Raw genomic sequence first — 17,390 nt, 5'->3', positions numbered from 1 at the left:
ATTTTGACATAGCAGACATGGCTGCTGGCCTGTGCTTTTGGTCAGTTAATCCGTGTTTTCCATGCCTGGGTAGCGGTTCACATTTTTCCTGGAATAATCAGTAAATCAGCACACAAATTCCTTCGATACTTCTAAGGTTACTCAGCTGTTTTACTGTTAGCACCCACTGTGTCTCTGTCAGCTCTGCACGAGTAACTTCCCAGGGTTTCCATTTCCTTACTATACCATACCGTACCATACCATACCGGCACTTCTGTGTAACCTGAGATTCCCTCTAACTTTTTCCGCAAAGTAAATAAATTCTGCATATTTACGGCACACAATTTCGATTGAAAAGCAAATGCCACTCAGCAGAGTATTGAAGAGAATTGCTCTTATTTATTTGAATTTTTGTTTAGTTTATTTTTACACTACTTTAAAAATATATAGTGGCTGAGGGAGAGAGAGCTGAATGAAACCAGCGTAACATTTGAGATGTTCACGTGCAAGCCCTGTTTCTGTGGCTTACCTTGGTGCTTGACGTGTGACGTGGGAAGCGGGAGGCGGACACAGCGGACATACTGTGTGTGTGGGGGGGGGTTGGAGGTAGTAAGCCCACAAGTTCATGACCAAAAAGCCGGATAACGACGGCCATAACGACGACTACAAAAACAGAAACATTGGGCGAGCCCACTAGTCGGCTTCGGGCGCAGAGGTACGCCGCGTGGGCGCTGGTTTCGGCCCTGGCTCTGTCCTTAACCCCTCCCCTCCCCGCCACTATCTTTCAACTGTCTGAGTCCCAAACCCTGTCTCTGTCCCACTGTCCAGTTCAGTCCAATACCCCTCCTACGGGCGGTCAATCTCTCTGCAGTTTTGTCCCTGTGTCCGTGTATCTGTATCGGCATCTGTGTATGCCCCGGGTATCTGTGTGTGCGGCCCTGCTGCTGCTGCAACTGTATGCGTTTATTTTAGTTACCGATTCGACGGCTCTTGCCTTGTATAAAAATTTACAGACAGCATCTACATTTTACACAGCCCTTGGGCATTCATGCCTTTGCTGTTTTTCGCTCATTTTAACCCCTTTGACGGAATGTTCGCCCAAAGTTTGTGTTGAATTTTTTTCTCGTTTTTGTGTGCCTCTCTGCTTCGGTGTTCCCCTAGTGTTTGTGTGTGTGTATGACAGTGACTGTGGATGGCATTGTGGAACGTCGACGGAGTATCTTTCGGATACTTTGCGGCCCAAAACTGTGTATTCTTTAGCCTATTTATTAGCAATTTTAACTCTTGTTTGTCTTGGTCTCAGGTTCTGCTTTTACTTTTTCCGTGGCAAAAGATTAAAGATTGCAACGGGTTCCACATGGCAAAAAAAAAACAGCATAAAGAACACAATAATACTTGGCATCCACACGCGACAAAACTTGCTCATGCTTTTTTTCTTCGCATTTTACGCCCCACACACCAGAGAGACGATCTTTTGCCTCTGAGCGTGTGTGTGTGTGTGTGTGAGAGAGAGAACAGCATGTTTTTTCGCCATTCGCTTTGTTGTGCAAATTCTGCTTCCACTCGCGCTGCTTATCATGCTTCTCTCCCGCTCTCGCGCTCTCTTGGTAGCTTCTGAAGCTTGCTTGCGCTCTCTCTCTCTCGATTCCTGCTTTTTTTTTTGCGAAACTTTTTGCCCGTCTGTCTGGCACGCTGTGTGTGTGTGTGCACGTCTGTGTGCGAGAGAGAGTGTCAGTGTGCACTGTGGCTCTCTTTCTGCCTTTGTGTGTGCATTTTTGTCGCCACCGTCGTCTCTGCTGCAGCTTTCGTTACGACTTGCTGCTGCTGCTGCGACTGCGACTCCCAAAGTTGTTTGTGGGCTTTGTTGTGCGACGGACGACGGAAGACCAGCAGCAAGCAGCGCACAGAGCAGCAGCGAGCGTCAGACGAAGAACCGAACCGAGGAGAACCGGTGACGTAGCCGAGTCGTCCGCCGCCATTATTACAACGCGGCCGCCACACGCAGGAATTATTGGCCAAATCCAAATTCAAGTCCCCAAACACACTCACAAAAAAAATATCTTAAATCAAACACGGAATCGGTCAGTGCAGTGGCTGCAGCAGCAATCAGAATCGGAATTCAAGTGCTTGCCAAAATATCCAAATCCAAAATAATAGAAATTCCCATATAGCCCTGAGCGCCCCGCGAGATTTATTAATATGTTGGCGGTAAGCGCGCGCGGCATGCGAAACGAAACGTAACGGAACGCCAACGGCAACGGCAACACGGCCAATTGTGATCTCATAAAAGTACATAGATACATTTGTATCTAGCTCGTAAATAGAAATATTTTATGTAGAAAAGGCAAGAAATCTAGCAACAAATTGTGCAACGCAAATATTACAACAATAACCCAACAAAATCCAATCCAATCCAACAAATACAGATAGTAGTTTAAATCTGAGCGAAAACCAAGTCAACGAAGGGAATTAATATTGTGAATATTTTAGTGCAGCCCCCCATACAAAAAAAAGGTAATTTCTGTCTGAGTATACAGTGTATCTTTGAGATACACTTGGCAAAAAGAAACTGCAGTTTCCGATTAGTGCGAATATATGTACTTACATACCTACATATGTATATATGCATAAATATACATACAGACTTGCGACAGCAAAAGCAATCCCATCAAGTGCCAGTATCTGTGTGAGTGAGTGACTGTGTTCGCTTGTTCGAGTGTGATTGTGAGTGTGAGTGAGTGTTTAGTACGTTCCGATGTGTGGTGTGTGGTGTGTGCTGTGTGTTGGGGAACCAAGAGCGACGGCATTTTTTACATTTTTTTTTCCTCTTTGCGCTGCAGATTCTCTTGAATGCAGCCAGGCCCCAACATACAATATACATATGCATGTCGCCTCCCTCTCCATATCTCTCTCTCCCCCTCTCTTTATGTTTGTGTGAGTGCAAAAATTAGAAATTGCGCCCAGTATATATTCTACATGTTTACATATATATTTAAATATGTATTGTATATAGAATTCCAAAGGCAAGAAACAGCTGACTCATGGCATGAAACGAAATGAAACGAAATTGTATTTATGTGCGTTCAGGTGTTTTCTGATATTTCTGATGCTGATATTTTATAAAAACAGACGACAACAACGCCCACGGTGTCGGCAGGCCGCGTTGTTCAACACTGCAGCACACATACTTATGCAAAGGGGCCCCCACCCCAGCCCCCTCTCCAATACACTGAAGTTAGAGCCCCACACACAGATGCAGCAGTGAGGTTTTTTTTTTGTTCGCTTCTCCCTCTTTGTGAGTGCCGCGTGTGTGTGTGTGTGTGTGTGGCAATGCATTTAACGTCGTCACAATCGCATTAAACGCTGCTGCCAGCGTCGTCGTCGTCGTCGTAGGCTACCTCTTAGCAGTCGCCGCCCACCCCCTCTCTTTTTGGTTACCAGCCCCACTGTTGCACCCGCCTGCCGCCTCCTTTGGTTGTCCTCATGCTGCTCATGCCTGTCCACCATTTTGATTTTTGCCTTTTGCATCGTGTTCGTTCTCCCTTCAGCCTCTCTCTTGCTCCAACGCCGACGCCGCTGACTGACGCCGACGCCGCTGCTTAAATCATTAAAAAGTGAACTTAAAATAAAGAAAAGTCCAGACAAAGTCGGAACCGAACCGCTTCTCCCCTCTCTCTACTCTACTCTACTCTACTCTGCTGTGTGTGTTAGCGAGTGTATTGGTGTCTGCGAGTATCTGTGTGAGTGTGCGAGAGTGGCAAACCGGTTTGTTCTGCCTCTGGATCTGTGCGAATTTCGGTTCGTGCGCTTATTCTGTTGTTGTTTGTTTGTTGCCTTCCTTGCTTTGGCATTTGTGGGATTCGCCTTCGCTTCTTCTTCAGTTTCAGCTTCAGCTTCAACTTCTGCTTCTGCTGCTTCTGTTGGCAGATTTCTTTTAGCACTGCATTCGGTATGGAATGGCATGGAAAGCGCACAAAGCGCGCTTGCTTCTCTTCCTGGGCTCCATCTCGGCCACGTGTCAACCAAATGGCGTCCACACAAACACACGCATGCACATGCACATGAACATGCACAGCTAAAATTCGCACACAGTTACAGTTTTGAAAACCGGCCGGCGAGCATTGCACGAATGGGGGCCGCAAAAGCTTTCTTGCTGCTGCTGCAGTCTGTGTCCAAGCGCCAAAAGCTTTTGAGTGCAATGCGCTCTCTTCTTTGGATAGTGAGAGGAGCAAGGAAAATCAGTAGAAAAGCAGAGAGAGCCCCACTCTCGCAACCACAAACACACACACACACACACAGAGACACACGTTGCTGCAATTATTTGCAGTTCTTGTCTTGCTTCCGTTTCTTCTTCTGTTGTCTGTCTTCTCATCCTCCTCTTCCCTCTTCCCACTCCCAACCCCCGACCAACCACGCCTGCTGATGCATGTGCGCATAATTTGGCGCTTCGCCATGTTTTCTCCGCCGCCTGCCTTTGTATTTTCATGTTGTCGCGCTATGCTGCTGCTGCTGCTGCTGCTGGCCCCAAAAGCCGCATGGAGTCGTCGACTCTCATTTCGTTTGGGTGTTGCAGGATGCATGACTCTTGCTCGCACTGCCTGGGAAGGCAAGAGGCAAGAGGAAGCAAGGCCTGAAGGCAGCCAGGTTGGGTCTTGAGGCCTAAGGGGCGACTTGACAGTTGCCGGCAAACACGTTTTGGCTTTTGCATTCGACCTGCGAGCTGTGTTAAGTAATTTCAATTTAGTGTTTTCCTCACATTTTCTAGTCGAAAAGAGAAAGAAGATCTGTACATAAATTTATGAGGACGTTAGAATATCTTCAGTTGCTTTTACCTTTTTCCACTCTTAAGTTTAGATTTCTTGCCCTGATCTTTACTCTTTTTTTCTACCATCTACTTATATGAACTCTATGTACTTTTTCTCGATCCTTTTCTTACCATTTGAATATCTCTCTTTGCCTGCTTTCAAATATTCCATATTCTTCCTCTCTTTATCTTTCTTTGCCTGCCCATTCCTTTTCTATTTCCTTCTCTCCCTACTTTCTTCGCATCTTGGCAATTAGTTTCTGGCGCTGCACACAATTTATGCAACATTCAGGCCAACGGGTGCCAACGGGTGCCGTGCCAGGCAATGGCAATTCCAGCCGCTAGGATATTCTTCCATTTAGCAGTCCTGGGTGTCCTCCCCACTCGTCCCCACCTCTCCTTCCCTACCAAACCCATTGGGGTGACACTCGCACCACAGCGGGAGGCCACTGGGAGCAGCCTATTTTTGAAAATAATAAAATATGCTAAAATACAACTAAAAGATGCATACGTACCGAGTATAACTAGAGACTCGTTTACGGCCCTGCACCCCTGCCACCCTGCGACCCTACCACCCTGCCACCCAGCCAATGCAATTGAGAGGCGCCTGCAGCCGGCACTTTTCTAATTCGGGAAAACTATGGGGAACCTCCTGCCCCCTTGGGGCATTGCTCAGCCCCACGCGGTTCTGTTCTGCTCGGTTTGGGTTGGATTTAGTTGGGGTTTTGGTTGGGTTGTTTTTCGAGGGTGGGCCGGAAGGCACGTTGCTCACACAAAAGCGCAATTTAGTTTCCAGAGGATCGTGTGGACTGTGCGGCACCCTGCTGCCTGGGCCCCTTCCTTTTTGGCCAACTCTCCAAGTGCCACACTTCTTTTTCTCCTTGCAGCAGTGTTTGTAGTTTGGTTGCCACTGCTCCGGCATTGGCTCCTGCGGGGCATCTTTGACAGCCATAAAAAAGCACGCCATTTTCTTCTTTTGGAAAACTTTTGTGTAATTTTCATTTTGCGCTTGTCGCGTGTGTCTTTCCCTGCCCTCCACCACCTACCTACCTATCTCTCTGCCTCGGCTTTATGTGCTGTTGCAGGCAACGAACAACGTTGTTTTTCCCCCTCCAGATTTTTGGCAAGTGGCACAGCACACAAATACACAGGGACAGACACAATACTACTCGTACTTCAGACAATGTTTGCACATACAACTTTCCGTCCGGACTCCGGACTACGTACTACGGACTACGGACTACGGACTGTGGACTTTGGACGTTCCCTTGCCGCAATGCAGTGAATCCGGCAGGGCTCTGCTCCCCCCTTTGGACCAAGCCAACACGTGACTGACCTCCTCTGGCCGGAAGAGACCCAATCGGAGCCGCCATTTTCATTTGTTGATGCGGTCGAACTTCATCCGTGCAGTGCTCTTTTTCGGCCACAAAATGTGAACATCAAATATTGAAAACATTTTCTTTTCCCGCTCCGCTCCGGTCCGCTCCGCACCCCGATTTTATGGCGGCGCCTGGTGCCCCTGGTGACGTGGCCAACAAAAAACCGCCTGATTGGTTTCTTGGCAACAAAACCCCCACCAGACTGCAGCGCCTGTCACGTTGTTTATTCAACCCAACTCGACTTGCAACTTATTGCAACGATAGCTTTGATTTTGGCACAGCACAGACAACAGCAATTGGGAGCAACTGTGTCCTCGGAATGTGACTCGGATTACCGTGCAGCACCAGACCATGTGACTGACTGTCTGCTCTGTTTTTCGATTTGTCAAAGGACTCATGACACTTAAACTATTAAACCAACAGATTTACTAAGAGCTTTACTAATATATGTTACTAGAATGTAAAGACCATCGATATATCCGTTGTCTTCCTAATGCGGGGAGGGGAAACTTTCGCTATTGCAACTTTAAATTCCTTACAAATCTTTTATTATTTCATTATACATATATGTAGTACGTGAGGTGGTTGTGGCTCCCACATTAATTTCTACCATAAATTACATTGCATTTCTTCTCTTTTAATATTCTCTTTGGATCTTCCCATCTGCGCCTGACCCCTTAAAGTCTCCACCGCGGTGCACCGTTGCCTGTGGCCGCCTCAATATAATTTGCTTAGTTTTCCTGCACTTTTGCCGGCAGAGTTTGTTCGTTGTCGCAATGCCATAAATTCTGCAACTTATGCGGCCAACTGGCCGTCTCCCAACACTCCCCTCTCCCCACACCGTCTAGGGCTATAAATTACAAGAGGCATTTGCCACACTTCCGTTCGGTGCCTGCTCCTGCTCCTGGCTTGCATTGGTCCGGTGTGGTCTGGACTACCAGTTACTCTTTGAGATATTTGTGTGCCTTAAATCGGCTTAACCAGGGGAGTTGCTAGTTGTGCTGGTTCATCTGTTCTTGCCCCACCCCGCCCAAAAAAAAGGGGCTTGCTCAAAATCAATAACTACATACACAAAGCAACGTTTTACATATCCCCAACAACTGTTCCGGTTCTCTGGTCTGGTCTGTCTGTCTCTCCCCATTGTTGTCGCCGTTGTCCATGGCAATAACATTTAAATAGCCACGAAAGCCCACCCCACACCGGGGGAAAGTTGGGGAAAGTTGGTGTGCCCTTGTGCAGCTTCTTGAAACTCACCTTTCGAAAAGCCTGAAACTTTAACACTTCAAACTGCATTCGATGGCATGGCTAACAACCCCAGACTTGGGCCCCAACTCCGCCAGACAGCGCCCATGTACGTACATAGTTTCTGTCGTCTGGCTTCGGTCTTTGCAACGTGAAAATGGCAGAAGGGTAGAGCCGTACAGCCGTACAGCCGTACAGCAGTACAGCCGTAGAGTCGTAAAGTCGTAGAGGAGTGGGAATGGTAATTCTAGCCCAGACATCCACTGGCGACGCTTTGTCTGTCAGCCCCGTCTGAACACAGAACCAATGTGGCAAAAACGATTTATTTGGCTTTATCAGCAGTTTTTGATTTTCTTTTGTCTCCTTTTCAAAGAGAGTCGCATTAAATCGCTCCTATTTTTTTCGATCGTTTTCTCTGGCTGCGGCGATTTGTCATATCGCTGATTTACTAACCTTACACCAGGCATTATCTCTTGGCAAAGGAGCCAAGAGCCCATACATACATCCATACCATACCATACCATACCATACCATACCATACCATACCCCAATGGTGGAATCCACCCCTGCTAAGTGAGCAAAAATAACAAAAAAAAAAAAAACCCCCCACTAGCGGAGGGTGGTTTGTTCGTTCCAGAGTTTGCTGAGGGTGTAGCTAACCGGCACAAGTGCAAGGCAGGGCAGGGCAGGGCAGGATATGTACATATGTATATGCGTGTCTCTTCAATGTGTTTGTGTGTTTGCGCATATCGCCGGCATCAACATAAAATTTATTGAGGTAGTTACCAAGCCAAGCCAGGCGAGCGGGTCCTTACTTGACTGCTCTACAGTGCAAACAACAAACACAAAAAACTAAAAGAAGGAGAAAAAAAAAGTAAAAGAGTTCTTCAGCATGCAAATTCTGGTTTTTTGCATGTGCAGCGAACAGAGTTGCCACCGTCGAGCAAACAGCGGCAGCGGCAACCCTGTTGCCACAACAAACATCCATAAAAAATGATGACAGAGCAGAGCAGAGCATAGGCAGAGGCAGAGTAAACACACAAAAACAAAAAGTGTTGCAAATTGAAAGCGGTTTTAGGCCAGACCAGCATGGGTCCGGGTCAGGTCCGGCGAGAGCCACTCACCTGAATAGCTTCGCTCTTGCTTTGTGCACGAATAGAAGGAAGTCTTTAAAATTCTTTTTTGGAATGTATAATGATATTGGACGAGGATTGGGTCAGAGCCATTGCTTTGTCTGTCATTCTGCTGCAGCCAGGAATCGAAATGTTCAACTATTCTGGCTTCCCCCATCTATGGCACTGTATCGTTCGACGGTTACCTTCTATCAGACTCCCATCAGCATCAGAACAGATCAGACCCATCAGACACTGCATGTGGCCAAGGAGAGTTGCTCCGCGTACGAGAAGTAATTCTGCATACATATATCGATATGTTCTAGGTGCCGGGCCTCCCCCACTAATGGAATTTCACATATTCAGGCTTGACAGTATCACCCCCCCCACCAACTGTACCAATCTCCACACTGCCCGTGTTTATTATTCATTTCCTTGGCAGTGGCTCGATAAAAACGCTTTTCCTGCACATTTTCATGGCATCGCCCGCTGAGAGGCGCACAATGCAGGCAGGATGAACCCCTCCGCCCCCCATGGCTTTCCCCCACACGCCTGCGGTTGTCGCCAACACTTTCCACTCACGGGCACACAGAGCACACTGGGTTTCACGCTCATGCTTTGTCATGGGAAGGAGGAGGCAGGACCCAGAGAATGGGTTATGAACAGCGATAGCTGTTTGTTATTGCTTTAACTGGTTGACTGGCTCCGGTTATTGTTATATGTATATCTTGCATTGCATTTGGATGCCTTTCCCCCTCCACCGGCACTGCAGTTGTCATAAATATGTGTTGCGCTTTGCATTTGCCCGCACTGGAAACCTTTTATGAACTCCGGTACAGAGCAGGGAAACTTCCTTTGCAATTGCAAACTCTACAACTGGGCTACACAATTTATGAAATACGGCTTTGGCATAGCATTTGCATCAGATCATACACTGAGAGCATTTACCTACCTACTTTTCATTGGTGGCACTCCAAAGGACTTGGCAAACATTCACCTACACTAATAGTAGGGTGTCCACCCCATTTAATGTACATATGTAATGTATCGCCTGGGATTATCCCATCCTAGTATCGAATCGAGTTGGCAGCCCAGACTTTGCCCAAACTGTCAAACGTCAGCGGGAATGATTCGGCATTGCTCAGGTCGGGCTCACAAAATTTTATTCCTGTTTCTGTTCAGTTGTGAAAATTGTATATCCGTCTTACGAAACGTTTCGGAACAAAAATAGTTTTCATTGAATTGTGCTCTCAGGGAAGTTTTCAGTGCCAAATTAAAGAAATTAATTTACCAAATTGATTCAAGCCGAGTGCAAGCGAAATTTCAAGTCACCACCGAAAAAAATAGGAAATTTCCAATTGTTGGTTTTTGGTTTAACTTTTGCATTGGTTCCTCCGTCCTGCTCGTCTAGAGATGAGGGCCGCCACCGCCTTCCACGCCCGGAGGGCATCAGCTGGCACTTCTGAAAAGCGTGTTGTAGGAGTTCCGTCCCGACTTTTTCGGAGTCGTTCAGTCAGTGAGTAACTCATACACACACACACACACACACACACACACACACACTCACACAACATACTTATGCACAGAAAGCAGAGCGGTATCAATCGAAAAAAAAAGTATTTCAATGTCAGCGGAGAAAGAACGGAATAGAGGGAATAGCAAAAATTAGCGAAAGGCAACAATGCCGCATAATAAAAAAAAGAGCGAGAGGCCCGTCCGTTGGACGACGTCAAGCAGGCAGCAACAAACAAAAAAGTCGAGCACAAAAAATGCCTCATAATTTCTGATCAACCGCACTCTCTCTCGCACGCTATAGTAGCTCCCTCTCCCTCTCTCTCTTGCTATTTCTTGGCCGCTCTCACTGTTTGCTGATTTTATTTTCTTGCACAAAGTTACGCAATTATCGCTCTCGGTTATAGATTCTCATTTCTTTCGTTTCGTGTCGTGTCGTGTGTTGGTTGTCGCTGCAGCAGCTTTTGCTTCGTTTTTTGTTTGAGAAACGTCACACACACACACACACACACACAGACACACACATGTATAAATAGATATGCATGTATGCATGTTATACTGATAATATTTTCGCCAGCTTCGATAGATTTCCCCCCTCGCGTACCCTTGTACATACATACATATGTGTGTGCGTTCGTTCGTGTTTTGGCACTTGACAACCGCGGAAAATATGCATTTTCATTATGAGACGGAGAGTCCAAGTCGGCTGCGCATCATAAATATTCATTTATGATAAATTAAATTGCCCAATGCAGCTGCAGTCCTCCTCCCCAAAGCAGTTTTCCTCATGTTTCCACATTGCAAATGTAGAAACAAGCAAATAATACATGCATAAATAAATACATACAAACATACATATGTGCAATGTAGATAAATATTCTGGATCCGAAGACTTGTATACTCTTCTTCGTTACAATGGCAGCTACATGGCTGGCAGCTGTATGTACATATGTATGTACATATGTGAATAAGTTCCGAATTGGTGAAATTTCAAATACTTTTCATACAATCGATTATTCTTATTGCCTTATCGGTTGGGAAATAAGCTCTGCGAGCGAGTGGGCCCAACCGGAATACCGGCTGAAAGGGTATAATGGCTGACAGGTTTCTGCCTGAGGTGTTTGCAGATAAGCAGAGTGAAAAATGTCTATATTTAATTGAGCCTCAATACAATCCAAAAACCAGAAGCACTGCTGCCAAGACTTTAACCAGTTTAGACACACTAACACAGATTTATACCCCCACCCGTGAAGGCGAATGTGAATTCTGGTTGCCATGGCGACTGCTACTACTACTACGTCACGGTTATCGCTATCTCGAGTCGGATCTATTATGGGTAGCATCGCGTATACGCACTATTCGCGACGCGCCTCTCTCTGCCCCTCGATTGTTTACATTTGGACTATTCTCGCACGTTGCTCTCTCTTTCTCTCTGTCTCTTTATCATTCACGCACTTTTTATGTGCGTCGCGTCCCACTGCCAGATCGCCAGATCGTTTTGTTTGGAGTCAATGAACTTTTTGGCAAACGTGCTGCCCCTCACACGCACTTTTCTCTCACACTCTCTCTCTCTCTCTCTCTTTCCGGGTCTGTTTCTTTATTTTTTCCATGTGTATGTGTATGTACGTATACGTACCCATGCCGGGTGCGTGCGGCGATGCGTAAGCTGCGAAATTTCTGTTTCGCGAATTCTCGCGACCCATTTCCAAAACAGAAACAACAATTTGTAGCTATGTACATATTTCACTTTTCTACAGTCTCACGGCGCGTTCGTTGAACTCCTCAAGGTAGCAAATGTGCGCTGACTTGGGAGCAGGTCGGGCTACAATAAGTAGGTGCTTCTTCACTCTGCACTCAGGGGATAAGAGTTACATTAAGTGCTGAAATAAGAGCAAATTCCCTTTAAAATAAATGTCAAACAAGTTTTCTTTTACTAACTATGGATCCACTTCAATGTAATATTTTCTTGCAGAAATGGCGGAGGGTAATGGCGAGCTGTTAGATGACATTAATCAGAAAGCCGATGACCGTGGCGATGGCGAACGTACAGAGGACTATCCCAAGCTGTTGGAGTACGGTCTGGACAAGAAGGTGAGTTCCCGTTCCCCAGGAGGTCCCACTGTACTGTACTATGTATATGTAACTCCCGAATGGAACATTTTTGTATGATATGTATATGCGTAGGTCGCTGGCAAACTGGATGAAATTTACAAAACCGGCAAACTCGCTCACGCCGAGCTGGATGAGCGCGCCCTGGACGCGCTCAAGGAGTTTCCCGTCGATGGTGCCTTGAATGTGCTGGGTCAGTTCCTCGAATCGAACCTGGAGCATGTGTCAAATAAGTCCGCCTACCTGTGTGGCGTGATGAAGACATACCGACAAAAGAGTCGGGCTAGCCAACAGGGCGTGCCCGCGCCCGCCACTGCCGTACAGGTGAAAGGTCCCGACGAGGACAAGATCAAGAAGATTCTCGAGCGCACCGGCTACACATTAGATGTGACGACAGGTGGGTCTACCTTGGCATACGATGGTCTGGTTAACTTATCCAAATCTAACCATCAACTTAAGGTCAACGAAAATATGGCGGACCGCCACCAGACTGGGAGGGCAACGTGCCCGGCAACGGATGCGAGGTGTTCTGCGGCAAGATACCCAAGGACATGTACGAGGATGAGCTCATACCGCTCTTTGAGAACTGCGGCACAATCTGGGACCTCCGCCTTATGATGGACCCGATGACAGGCACAAATCGTGGTTATGCATTTGTCACATTCACAAACCGCGATGCGGCCGTCAATGCAGTGCGCCAGGTATTTATGCCAACCATTGAATCGCCCCACCACAAACCCACCAGCCCACCAGCCCCAGCCCACCCGAACAGCAAACCAATCCCCGTCCACGCCCCTGAATCAGTGCTTTAATGTTTTTATACGTATTGTTAACTATTACCGATATATACATATCATCCTATATATACTATATACTACATCTATAACGTATTGTATCCACATATTTACTCTCGTGTTACGAAATCGGAACAAGTAGGAACAGCTATGCGGCCCACAAAAAACAACTGAATTCGACCAAAATAAAATGCAACATTTGCGGAAACCAAACTTAAAAAAAAAAAGATAAAAGAGAAAACAAATCCAACGATTCGGTGCTTTTAGATCCAACGAGAAAAATTGTGTGCAATTTTATTTAGTTTTTACCTACCGTATGCTAACTTTACAGTTACTTTCTGCTGTTACTCTGTACCTCTGCCAATGCCTAGCCTTGATCTATAAACAAATTTGAACCATAGGCAACGCTATCTGTCTCACTATCTGCTGTCACTTACTCTTTTTCTCGCTCTACTTGATCTTTCTGTAACTTGTAATGCATGTCCCGTCTTCTACTACATACAAAACATATATATATATGAGTTGTAATATTTAGTTAATCCGAAAAAATCTCTCCCAGCGCATTGAAATCGTTCAAATTTCAGATTTGAAAAGAGTTCTCTCTATCTATAAAGAACAAGAAACAAAAACCGAAAGAAAAAAACAATCTGGCCTCCCTCTACACACACAACACACACACACACCCAACCAACCAACCCCCCTGTCTATTTCTGTATTATTTGATATACTATTTTCTTTTTAGTTGAATTCTATTTAATCTTAAGTCGAGCTATGTAGCTATCAACTTTTGTAGTCATCTAAGCAGCGTGCGTGTTCGATTACTGTCTGGTTTTATTTAGACGAGCATGTCCCCAAAATTCAGAACGTGATATACATATGATATCCAGTATATCATGTACCTTATTAACCACTTAATCACTAACCAATAAAAACAACGTTTTCCTTTAACATTTTCCAAAAAAAAAAAACAATAAAAAAACTCAACTGACACTCTATGCGGCCCGGCCCCGCTTCGATATGAAATTGGTAACGCAATGAAAATTACTTTTCAAACTTTTTTTAGTTAACCTTCTCCAAAAAAAAAAAAAATCCCCACCCTTTAACTGATTTATTTCCAAATTGATGATTAGTGCTTATGATTTTTTTGTATTATTATTTATTATTAACAGTGAATTGGTATTAAAAAGAAAACTCGTTTTACCTTCCCTTCCACCATTTAGCTCGATAATCACGAAATAAAACCCGGCAAGTGTCTGAAAATAAATATAAGCGTACCGAATCTGCGCCTTTTCGTAGGCAATATACCCAAGTCAAAGGGCAAAGATGAAATTTTAGAGGAATTTGGTAAACTTACAGGTAAATTGTCAAACAAAATTAACAACAAAAATGTATTTTAAATTATCATCAATTGGAGTGGAGTTTGGATATCTATCGGCTCCATACTCCAAAATCGGCTTTAAATTGAAAAACAAAAATCCAATTGGCTAATGAAAAATAATACTTGAATTGGCTAATTGCGGGAGGACAATAGCGAGGACTTCTGTTAGGGTTAGGTTAGGAAAGGGTCGTAGGATTTGGAATTAAGTTTCAGTATAAATAATTTTATATTTATTTTTGTTTCACAACTCATTCTTACTATTCACCCCAACACTTCAACAACCATCCATCCATCCACCCACCAAAAAACACCCAAACATCCGCCATTGCCATCTCCACATTTGAGAAAACGTAATGTTGAAAGGCATTCCCCCTTACCCTTTACCCCATGAAACCCATGCTGCCTGAGACACTCTTTTCAAATGCGCGCGCCCTCTAATGCGATAGAAACCTCACCAAAAACCACAATCATCATCGGATGCATTCCTATGTTTTATCTTTTAGGTTGCCTCATAGCACAAACACACACACACACACACACACACAAATCAATCACGTTCAGATACACGCATAGAAACAATGACACGCCCATTTCAGTCATTGCCATTCGTTATAAGCTTAAATTGTCGTACAAGAATATATCTTTTCATCCTATTTATACATAATATCTCCAGTCATTAACTTTGCCTACGAAAATGAACCAAAAACAAAAAAGAAGAAAAAACCAAACTGAAAAAGAAACAAATTTTTTAAATTATTTACCAAATTAATATGCATTCCAAAACTTTCGTTTTCCATTATGTTCTATAACTACTACTATTCCACATTGTAAGAAAGCAGGCTACTACTACTACTATCAAATATTACGTATACGCAGAGTTGAGTGTTCAAGCTAGAAAGTCATTTGATTAGAAACGAAATTAGCAAAAGCAAAGGTAAGATCTGGTCGGTAAGGAATGACTTTCTGGCTGTAAATACAATATAGAACATGCCTGCAGAACTTGCCGATATGTTTTTTTTGGTTTTTTTTCTTTCGAACTTATAATTCTGCATAGTAAGTACTAGACCAGTAGTGACAACAATTAATCAACATCAACTCAACTGGAAACTAGCTGAAACAGTCCAACCAAATAGCTAAAGAAATCAACATTTTTTGAGTAAATTCCATTTTTATTTGGCACGCATACAAAGTATAAAAAGAAAACCTACTTAAGTCTAGATTCTAGAGTTCCACACATTCTCCCACATATAAGAATATTACCAATACCATCACCCAAACCCATACACACATACGAACACACCTGCCACATTATTCGCCCACCCTAAACCAAACCAAACCAAACCAAAAAAAAAAAAAGAAACAACCAACAAACCAAATACCCAAATCAATCCAAAATCAAATCGCAGTACCAATGGAATACAAATTTTTCATAGCAAACCAAAATTTTCTTTTGTTTTGTGTGAACTTTTAAACAATTGCAGCTAAATGATTTTGAAATTCGGAAAGGCAAAAAGATTGGTGTTACGATATCATTTAACAATCACCGGCTATTTGTCGGCAATATACCTAAGAATAGAGATCGCGACGAATTAATTGAGGAATTTTCTAAACATGCACGTAAGTGATCCAAAAACCAAACAGCAACAACAACCAACCACAAACAAAGCAAAAGACCCCAAAAAAAAATAATAATACCTAGACCCTAGACCCTAGACCAGCACATCCCCCAATTGGCTCCCACAATTGGCCGAAACGAATTTTATTCATATAAAATATATAAATAATCTAATCAATGTTTTTAGGGGCGATACTTGCAGAATGTAAAAAGAGCATGGAAGCCTGTTATCCCAAGTATCAATTGGATTTTTGTTTTGCAATTTTCGCTTTTAAAACGCTTAAACAACTCAAATTGATAACAAAATTATTATACACTCCAAAAAATCCCAAAAAAAAAAAACATTAAAAAAATCGAACTGCATCCTAACCAGAGACCAGAAACAAGGCAGGGCTTCCATTGAACCGAAAGTAAAGAGCGAATAACTATCCCTAGTTATCCGATTATGAAGCCCTGCCTTTGGGTCAATTGATTTTAACCTATTTCTCTCTGTCATTCTCTATTCTCTCTCACTCATTCTCTCTAACGTTAAGCGCTGTTAGTAAATACAACAAAAAATTAATTGTTTTATCATTTTTAGCTTCATTTTTCCAATTATTAAATGTGCCCAATTTGTTGACGTTGAAAACCTGTAGCTAAAACAATTCGCAAAAACAAAACAAAAAGAAGCAAAACATTTTTGAATATTTTTGAAAAAACAAAAGCAAAAAAAAGGGACAGACTTAGTTTTTGTTTTAGTGCAGATTTATATATACGATTATATCTTAAACTATATATACAATATAGATAACAAACGGCGCACACCAAACAAACCGAAACCAAACCGAATCAAACGATCCCGCCCTGAAACCAATACCAATACCAAAACCAATACCGAATCCAAAATAAGAAAAAGCAATTCGTCTACTCAAATCGATATGTTCTGGCCTATTCACGTTGAATATATATAATATACAATACTACTTAATGACTGGAGACAACAAGCCTTTAAAAAGAAAACTCATTTTACTCTATCTCTATGTGTAACTATCTATCTCTCACATAAGCGCCACTACCCCCTGAGCAATCGAACCAAACGAATTAAATCCAATCGATATATGAAACTACTCGAAAACAAAATTCAAAATCTCTGTCCATATTTTGTTGTTTCGTTCGTTACTGTTCTCTCTCTCTCTCTCTCTATCGATCTCTTTTTGTATCTCAGTGTACACAGTTCTCTCTCTCGCTCTCTCTCTCTCTATATATATCTCTATCTCTCTCTCTTCCTTAATCTGTCTAACTCTGGCTATGTTTGTGTATAGTTTATACCCATTATTGTTTCCATTACTACTACTCGAATCGAAAAGAATCCCCCCAGCTCAATGTGTGCTCTACTCGTACTCGTACTTCGTGTTGTGTTTTTGGTTATACATCGATTGTTCTCGTATTCCTTTTTTGTTGGTTACTTTTGTTCGTTTTACTGCCAC

General features: G+C 43.7%; 1 protein-coding gene across 26 annotated transcripts in view; it reads left to right on the top strand.

Moving 5' to 3' along the window:
• LOC111065645 (heterogeneous nuclear ribonucleoprotein R) overlaps positions 1-17,390 on the top strand; it is a 59,118-nt gene that overhangs the window by 26,261 nt on the left and 15,467 nt on the right. For 4 of the 26 annotated variants that reach the window (XM_022353928.2, XM_022353921.2, XM_022353920.2 and 1 more), the window contains exons 1-5: positions 9,674-10,032; positions 12,001-12,119; positions 12,213-12,534; positions 12,597-12,838; positions 14,152-14,287. In XM_022353928.2, the coding sequence (XP_022209620.1) occupies positions 9,930-10,032; positions 12,001-12,119; positions 12,213-12,534; positions 12,597-12,838; positions 14,152-14,287 (922 nt within the window). In that variant the 5' untranslated portion in view covers positions 9,674-9,929. Of the gene's footprint in view, positions 1-1,852; positions 2,494-9,669; positions 10,033-12,000; positions 12,120-12,212; positions 12,535-12,596; positions 12,839-14,151; positions 14,288-15,790; positions 15,927-17,390 lie in introns of those variants that run through there. The other 22 variants (XM_022353907.2, XM_022353914.2, XM_022353919.2 and 19 more) reach the window with 14 other exon arrangements.

Source organism: Drosophila obscura, unplaced genomic scaffold (assembly GCF_018151105.1).
Source record: "Drosophila obscura isolate BZ-5 IFL unplaced genomic scaffold, ASM1815110v1 contig_192, whole genome shotgun sequence".
NCBI lineage: Eukaryota > Metazoa > Arthropoda > Insecta > Diptera > Drosophilidae > Drosophila > Drosophila obscura.
The sequence above is the reverse complement of the archived record's forward strand: the minus strand, read 5'-3'. Positions and strand labels throughout refer to the sequence as shown.